At 44.2% G+C, this 8856-nt stretch overlaps 1 protein-coding gene across 1 annotated transcript; it reads left to right on the forward strand.

The window, feature by feature from the left end:
• The first annotated feature begins 497 nt into the window (after window positions 1-497).
• On the forward strand, window positions 498-6248 carry LOC119181472 (ribonuclease kappa). The gene is made up of 3 exons (XM_037432726.2): window positions 498-656; window positions 836-995; window positions 6007-6248. The coding sequence occupies exons 1-3, from the start codon at window positions 585-587 to the stop codon at window positions 6066-6068; spliced, it is 294 nt and encodes a 97-aa protein (XP_037288623.1). The 5' UTR covers window positions 498-584; the 3' UTR covers window positions 6069-6248.
• The last annotated feature ends 2608 nt before the right edge of the window (window positions 6249-8856 follow it).

Raw genomic sequence — 8856 nt, forward strand, 5'->3', positions numbered from 1 at the left:
CATTATGTAACCAAGAATTAACAATAAAACTAGTCATATTTTTTTACATTGTCTAGAGGGCGCTAAAACGGCCACAGCCTCCTAGACTTTTTTTTTTTTGCCTGCCAAATAAGCGCAAAACACCCGTCATCTATAGCGGCGCTACCTACGTAGGAATAAAGGTTTTCGTACTCAACCTTTGAGATTAGCAATTTTGGCGCTTGCTAGTTTTGGAGGCTATGCCTTGTATTGCAAGACTTGCCTGTTAAATGAGCGCAAAACGCCTGTCATCTATAGCGGCGTCACTTACGTAGGGTTAATTCTAATTACGGTTACACTTGTTTAATTTTTTTACGTTATTTTTGTTGCACGTAAACTCAAAAACGTAAAAAAATGTATTTGAAAACATACCCACTGAAGTAGCGCCACTACCATGGTTCCGACGACGGCCGCTTCCCAAGTGACCACCGATAATCTGGCAGGCAAAAGAAATCCAGGAGGCTGTGGTGCGGCTAACGATAGTTTCACTGCTACTCTCGACGCCAGCCAATTCGCAAGCCTATCTGAAAGTAGACGTCCGCCCTGCGCCAAGGCCAAAACAAGCTATGATTCGAATTTGTGGGCCCAAGTTTTCCATGTGCTGCTCCATATTGAGCGTGTGGGGCATCATAATGCTGGTGAGTTTCAGTACTTCGTGTCTCGAGTGATTTCTGCGCCGTTTAGAAGAACGGGAACGGGCATCGGAAACGGAGCGGTGGTTGCTCGTCCGATGCACCAAGTCATATGACTGCTAGGAGACTCGGCGCTGTCCATAAAAAATCGCGCCGTTAAATGACCCTTCTCTCGTGTCTTTCAGGTCATTATGGGCATATTCTTATTCACGCACAGCGTGGCCTTCGCGGAAGACCTGGGAATCGAGGCGGAACACATGAAGAAGCACGAGTTCTTGACCGAGGCCAACCGGCGGTACACTCAGGCGGCGTACAACTGCTGGATTGCGGCTTGCTTGTATGTCGGTGAGTACCCGGTTCAAGCATATATTTGTTTTTTGGCGTAATCGTCTTGTCGAAAGTGGGCCTAGCCTCGCGGGTTTTTGCATTGTGCTTTCCACAATCGCTGAACTTCCTTGCCGTCATGCTCTATCTTAGAGATTTACATAGGCCGAACGCCTGTGCAGGAATTCTGTACACTGTATGTTGCTTCCAGCTTACGTTTTGCAAATAGACGTGGCATAATGCCTGGTGACCAGCACCTAACAATACCTTGACAGCTGAACTCTTCCCCCCCACCCTTTTTTTTGTCTGTGGCTACGTAAGTTCGTCGTCATGAGGATCTCCTTAAAGCACCGACTGTAAATATTTTACTCTTATTCATAGCTGTGGCATTTATGTATTTTTGACTTACTTCATTGCGTTACTAAGCAGCGCTGCTTATTGTGATTAAGTGTGCAATAAATTTTGCTTAGCATTGTCAGACTGTTATTTTGTTTTTGTTGTTTTTTTAGTCGCAGGGTAGAAGCATTTTCATCCTCTGCATATCTGACAGAATTTTCGCCTTGCACACATTATTTGCATTCTTCGTAGGCAGCAGTTCCGCATAGCGAATAGAGATGCCAATGCTACGATGAGAATTAACAAATGTCGGCTAGTGGGTGCCCTGCCAACATCTGGAGCGCAGGCAGGTGGCTGTTGTTTGCCCTCATTGCACTTAAAATGGTCAAAAGCTTGGATGTCTAACATGTGGCTGTCGTGCTCCAGAGCACAAATCAGGTTCTTTGCTGAAATACGTCACCTTCTTTATAGCAAGATATGCCTTCTATAAATGGGGTAACCTGCATGCAAGCCGGCACCCTGTCAGTACAGCCGATTTTTCGCTATTCTATTAAGTGGAGGCAGATTTTTCTAGAAGAATAAAAAGCATGAACTTGACACAGAGAGAAAAAACTTGCATGTACTAAGCATTCTGGGAGCAATTTTTATGTTCTCTAAGTGCAATTCAGTTCTATGATTTTTGAGTCTTGGTCATTGAATCAAGTTTTTGTAGTATTGTTGTTAAGCCTAAATATGTTAATATCTGCAAAACACATCGTAATTTCTGCTACCCACACACCTCTCAGCAAATGAAAATGTATCTTTCTCTAAAAACTTGGAGCAAAAAAAAAAACTCTCGCACGGTGCATTCAGTTTTTTGTTGTTGTTGTTGTAAGTGAATATAACTTACGTATAACACGACCGCTGCAGTAAGGTCGTTCTCATAATAAAAAATGTGTGGAAGTCATGTACACATTTTTTTTTAATAGTGTGGACTGCAGTGAATAATTTACATTGCTCATTACAGATCAAACAAATGCTTATGTATTCACATGCTTGAAGAAGTCATTCAAGTTTAAAAACAGCTCAAGTTGCCGAGAGGCAGAAGAATTCCCTGAGCATTTTACAGCTTGGAGCAATTTTTTTAGCTAGTGACAAGGCGTTGTGTATAGCATGGATGTGTTTATGTCCCTTTCCTACTTGAAAACCATCTATAACACCTTTGAAAACAACACGTGCACAAGCTACATCGTTCTGCACGACATAATGCAGTCTCTGCTTAATTGGTAGAGAATGGAGTGAGAGTAGCGAGAGGTTTGCGTCATCACAGCGTTTATTCATGGGAAATCCGAAGTAGCATCTGCGGACATGAGCGAGTCGAGGCAGCCGAGAATGAAGAGGCGCTTGGTGCTTGCAAGTTGGGCGGAGCGAGCTACATAAAATCAGTAAAAGTGACCATTACATACAATGGTCGCCTGTGCTATTTATTTGCAGGGGTCATACCTCGCGACTACTGACCACAGAAACACGTCATTCAAAGGCTGGTGGGAATAGTGAATTTTCGGTTCGAAGTGAATAGTGATTTTAGTTGAATAACTTCTAATCGAATTCAAATAGTGTGTATGCAGTGGCGTAACTAGGGGGGGGCAAGGGGGTACAAGTGCCCCGGGCGCCACTAGGGAGGGGGCGCCAAGCCGAGTCCTCGGGTTGGCGCCCCCTGGAAAGGTTGTCAATGTTTTTTTCCGTAAAACCGCCTGGAAGGGGGGAGGGGCGAGGTTGTAATGTACGACTGGAAGTGGGGATGGTGGTGAAGGAAAGGGTTGCCGCAATGGCTTTTGCATCGGGAAAAGGATCCTCTATTTTCATTTTGCTGCGCTACCTCCGTGCCTTCCCATGACCCTCGGCTAAGCTTTGTTTTGTGCTCCGCAGCACTGGGTTAGATGAGTTTCAGCGAACCCCACCAGCCTCCCAAACCACTTACTGAAAGCTTCCCTGAAACCAACCACGTACGTAAACAAAATAAAATAAAAAAGTTCGAATGCACCTTTTTTGAGTAAGAACAGAAAACTCCAACGAAATAGCCGATCGTCCAACGACTAATCGTCCACGCAGCGGCGGAAGGAAGGGCGAATATAATCCGTGACCTCGGCACCAAAGGCTAAACAAAGGCGTTTATTCGCAGAGTTCTCTGGAGGAAAGACGGAGAAAGCGTGACACGACGGCGACGTTTGTTGATTCCCTGCATCGCGGGCGCCAGCAAAGCAATAGAAGGGCGGGGGTCAACGTTTCCCACATGCCATCCACCGCCATGGGCAGGTTCATCCTTTGGCCCAAAGAACACGCACCTGCGAAAAAAGCGCAGAGCGTAGTGTACCCGACAGCATGTGCCGACTGCCCCGCTTCGTACGTTGGAGAAACCAAGAACTTCCCTGAAAGAATGCGGCCGCACAAGGATGACCTCCATCAATGGAACAGCGAACGGAGCGAAACGGCAGAACACTCCGACCAGTTTAACCCCCATACCAGACCCGAGGGCGCGGTGTCTAGCTGGTTGCTTTGTTTTGTACTCACCCTGCATTCCTTGGGATGCACAAATAGCGCGAAAGCTTAGGTACGAGAAACTTGGGCCTGGGAAGCGCCCGTGCCGTCAAGATTTTTGCAGTGTGGACTGGAAGAGAACAATGACGGGTAAGGGACTTCCGGAAGTTTGAATAAAAAAAGAAAAATACTATACAAAAACGCGGGCGTAGCTCATCGAAATCAGAACTGGTGGCCCTTGGCCTCCGAAATGGCCCGCCGCGCGCCAGTAGGCAATCGCGGAAGCCTACATTAGCGCTAATAATAATAATAATATAATAATAATAATAATAATATTTAATATTATTATTATTATTATTATTAATATTATTAATATTATTATTATTATTATAATTAATATTATTATTATTATTATTATATAATAATAATAATAATAATAATAATAATAATAACAAACATTATCACGGGCATAATGAGGGGCGCGGAAATATATTTGCCCTGGGCGCCGTCCTATCTAGTTACGCCACTGTGTGTATGACATATAAAAAGAATGGGAATATTTATTATGACCTAACTTACCTGCACAATATTATTTTTAGTTGAATGAGGGGCTCTATGCAAATGTCACTTCTTTTTTCTTAATTCAGAGGAAGTCTAAACAATCTTGAGTAGTAGCAGGATACGAGTTTCAGTGGGATGCGAGTGATAACTTGTAAAATATGTAACATTTTAAAATTTATTTTACTTGGAGCATATAAGCCGTGATAGCAAGCAATTAGGCTTATTGAAATTATGAATTTATTTGAGAGTAATATGTTCTTTAGAAGGGGGCACCACTTTTTTGAGTAGCCATGGAGCCAGTAACGAAGTTTGTTGCCTAAGAAATTTACTACCGCAATATTTTTAGAATCAGTCTAGTACGAGCGGAGTTCCAAAAGTTTGTCGCACACTGCAATTGCATTCTCTCTTCTCGTCCCGACTAAAGAGCTGGAAGCTAAGCAGGGAGTGACGGCATGAGTAAAAAAAAAAACATCTCGTGAGCTCGAACACTTTTTCTCTCTTTTATTTTTTCTTCGTATACGCAGCCTTTCGGTGTGATTGCGCCCAGTAACGACCGAGCGCCCCAATCTCAATTCAGCCAAGGGCTGTGGCACGGGATTTTTGAGCTTGTAGTGTCCAAAAATTTGTCCAGGGAAGTGAGAGCAATTTTTAGCTCTGAATATTTATTGAGAATGGCAGGTCGCGTGCTGCGCTATAATATTTGCCTTGCGTATTCGCGGTAGCCTCAACTACTGATCAGCAGCATTTTCTGACCATGTTTAATAAATGTCGCAGAGCCCTTTTAAATTTGAAGGGAGGCTGAGCAGATTTTTTCTGGATACGTGCTTTCACGGCTTAGCACCCCTTTACTGCAGTGAAACCACCGTTGCAGGTGGTTACATGCGGACTAGTGTACGCCTATTCATTCCTTGGGAATACTTCGAAATTTTCGATAATTTAAAATTGAAGCAAATTCAAATACTGAACTATTCGTTCAAATATTCGCACAAGTCTAGTCATTCGGCTTATTCAGTGGCAAGTGGGTTTAGATGTGCAACACCTTCAGTGAATGGCTCATGTTTTGTGCAGTATGAAACAGTAACTGTATCGAATCATATGGCAGCATGTCTATATCATTTACTCGCACATGATGCATCATTTCTTGGTTTCATGTTTCAGCAATGAGGCAAATCCTTCTAGCTTTCTTAACATTAAAATAGCCCCAAAGACTAAACATAAAGCTTTTTAATGTATATAAAGCTACTTACTTCTATTGCCCCTATTCTTGCACATAGCTGTGGAGTTATGGCCCTTGGAGATCATAATAAATTTAACCGATTCATCAAGCAGTTAAAAAAAATAAACAAGAATGTATATTTGAGTAACGATATTGCAACATTAACTATCATGGTTTTTGAAATTCGGCAAAGATTGCACCAGAAAGAACAAGTCTTACGTTTCTGGGTCTTGTATCTTCATGTCCCTTCTTTCCGGTCTCCTTGTTTTAGGCCTTTGTACCTTCATGTCCCCCGTTTGGGACTTCGCATTTCCTGCTCTGTATCAATCAGAATATTTAACACTAGTGCAATGTCAGGAGGAATTCCAGACAGTGTTTTAGACAATCTTCTGTCTTTTTCAGTGACACTGGCAGCATCTGTGCACCAGATCTACATGAACAGAAGGGCACAGCGCGCCTACTAGAGATGTAGTTCCCTGCACTTTGAATTGTCGCTTGCATCGTTTAAGCAATCCCCGGAAGTCTGCCTCAAACTTCAGCGTGTGTCTCTTGTGATTTAATGCGGATCATAGCCAAGAAAATCCAGCTGCTAGTCTCCTCTGTAAATATACAATAAAGGATGTACATATGTGTTTTTCATTATATCCACGTTTCCTGTCTTCTCATTCAACATTCGCAGGAAGTGGTAGGGGCTGCAAAATTTTTTGTGCACAGTTTGCTCACTTGCCTGTTTTTTTGTTTGCCTTAGTTTTTCCCTCGTGTAAAAACGAGCAGCTTTAGTGGCCCAACAGTGGCCTCCTCTGTTGGGCCATTAGAAACTGCTCATCTTTTAGAATGTTTATTCTACCTCCTACTCGTCCTTATCACTTTGCCTATGCCATTATTTATGGCTTTGCCTGTTGTAGATTTCCTGTTGTGGCCCACTTATGCAAATGCTTCTCTATCCGGTGTACTTGCCATTTTGTTTTGCCTGATGTACGGTACAAAGAACATGCCCTTATGGATGTTTTTCTTCTTTATTGAGCAGCAGGTTACTTTGGTGATTTGCCATAGCATTTTTCTCTGGAGCACAGGGTTGTGGATATGGTTTCCAGGTGCAGGGGGGCAGGGGTGTCAAAATTTTCCAGGCCACGCTTCCATGGGTACACATGTGATAGTGGCCTGGGAACTTTAGACCAGCCCTGTGCATCCGGGCACGAACTTATGATTGTGTCGGAGGATCAGTAAACATTGTTAAAAAAAAAGGGTGAAGCTTGCGCTATTCCGCACAAGTCTTGAAACAGCGTAACTACATCACCATGGCTACCTACAGGTTTCTTTAGGCCTTAGCAGGTAATGCAGGTTTTTTTTTCTAGGTTGCTTCTGGGTCCTTTCTAGGCATCCCCTTGGTAACGCTAAGTTGTTTTTACGTTTATTCTCGGTGCAGAGAGGTTCGAGTTAAACCGCACAGACATTATGGATGTCCAGGGTCCAAAGAAAAAAAAGTTGAACCCAAGCATTCGCATCTGTTAAAGATCTACAGGCGAGTTGTCGCTGCATAGACCGTCGATACCTTCGAGGTCTTCTTGCAGCCGCTGTTACCCTTCCTGTTCCCTTGCGTTCCCTCGTGTGTACTTAGGGTGAGGGGGTCTTTGGCTCGCTGCCATTGTTTTGCATCCATTTGTAGAGCTAATTGTCCTCGTCTTCTTTTTTGATCGGCCAGTGGTGAGAATCAAATCTTTATTTCTGCCGTGTCGATTCAGATGGAGGATGACAGAGGAAAAATCTGCCTATAGGTGGCGTGATTAGTCTGAGTAGTGGGATGTACCCAAGTTCTGTGACACTTGCCCATTTATTTATGATGATGGTTTTCTCATAAACAGTGCACTCACAAATTACGGCTAGCTCAAAGCGGAACTAAAGAGCAAAACGATTATTTTTTTTCGCTTAATACCAAAGTACAATTTAAGTATCTTGAAAACACCGCTCTTGCCGCGACCCGATGCTTGTTGAGTGAGAAAATTCCCTAAAAGAAAATGCAGCTGGAGACGCCACCTTAAGATTCCCAGCACCAAGCATGGTGATGTCATAAATTTTGAAGGCGTCTACTGGATCTTGCAAAGCGTCTAACGATAAGAATGAAGTACATCGTCATCTGTGGGTCCCATAGACCTAGGATACGATGTTTTAGAAAATTCTATCGAGTCAATGTCGCGGAAATACGAAAAGAGTATATTTTGCAATTTGTTACGTCATGTGTCGATATTTTGGTGTGAAACTTGAAAACGAATCTTCAGCCTTGATTTTCTTCACTAATAATGAACTAATGATAGTGAAACATATGGTATTAGTTCTCAGAGTGCAGTTTGCCAATCCAAACCATATTATTGTCCATTTAAACATCTTCGCTGTTCATCGGCTTTATTTAATCATACGAGTGGCGAAACTCGGGTGGCGAAATTTCGGACGCGCCGTTGGCCCAGATGTCGGGAGTGTGCAGAGTCGCTGTTTATGCCACGTTTAGGTAGTAGAGTAGCGTATTTGACTCGCTCGCTGAATTTCGTGCCGACTGGTTGTGCCCCCGCGATCTCCGACAAACAGCGCAGCTCTGGCCTACCGGCTCGCCCTACGCCATCTCCTGACGGCGACAGGAGCTCTCGCCGAGTGGTGCCCCGTTCTCGGACTTCTGCGACCGTGTCCATCTTGGGTGGTAGTGGTTAGAATGAAGAGGAAAAAGGCACCTAATTTCTGTCTGCCTTCTGGCGACACGGCGCAGTGCCTTATAGGGGTGGGGGGAAGGAGGGATAAAAAGAATAGAAGGAAAATAGACGAAGAAGTAGACAGGCAAGCGACAGAAAAAAGGAGATAGGAAAGTGGGGATCCGGTCGAAGCAATCCAAGGGCGGGGCGCCACAATGCGAGAGCTGCACGGTGTCAGGAGACCGTGGAGGGCGAACCAGTCGGCGGGAGCTACGCTGGCATCGGAGATCGCGAGGGCACAACCGTCCAGCTTGAAATCCTGCGAGCGAATCCCGTGTCCATCTTTCCTATCTTCTTCTTACTTCCGTATGTGGCTGTCCCTGCTACTCTCTCTTTCTCTATACCATTAATTCTTCCCTATCCTTTTTTATTCGCTCCTTGCCCCCATCCCATGCGCAGAACTGTGGAGGTGCCCTCCAATGGGAGAGAGGCAGTAACAAAACTGCGCATATTTCTTCCTTTTCCCCCTTTGAAAGTTACTTATTTTGTTCTCGGACGCCACTAGCAACCACGC

This window comes from Rhipicephalus microplus, chromosome 10, assembly GCF_043290135.1.
Source record: "Rhipicephalus microplus isolate Deutch F79 chromosome 10, USDA_Rmic, whole genome shotgun sequence".
NCBI lineage: Eukaryota > Metazoa > Arthropoda > Arachnida > Ixodida > Ixodidae > Rhipicephalus > Rhipicephalus microplus.

What these genes read in the sequence shown, in the direction of transcription:
- LOC119181472 (XM_037432726.2), top strand. Translation starts at nt 585, where the DNA reads ATGATTCGAATTTGTGGGCCCAAGTTTTCCATGTGCTGCTCCATATTG. An exon ending in TGTGGGGCATCATAATGCTG is followed by an intron (nt 657 to 835) that starts GTGAGTTTCAGT and finishes CGTGTCTTTCAG; the next exon opens with GTCATTATGGGCATATTCTT. An exon ending in TGCGGCTTGCTTGTATGTCG is followed by an intron (nt 996 to 6,006) that starts GTGAGTACCCGG and finishes TGTCTTTTTCAG; the next exon opens with TGACACTGGCAGCATCTGTG.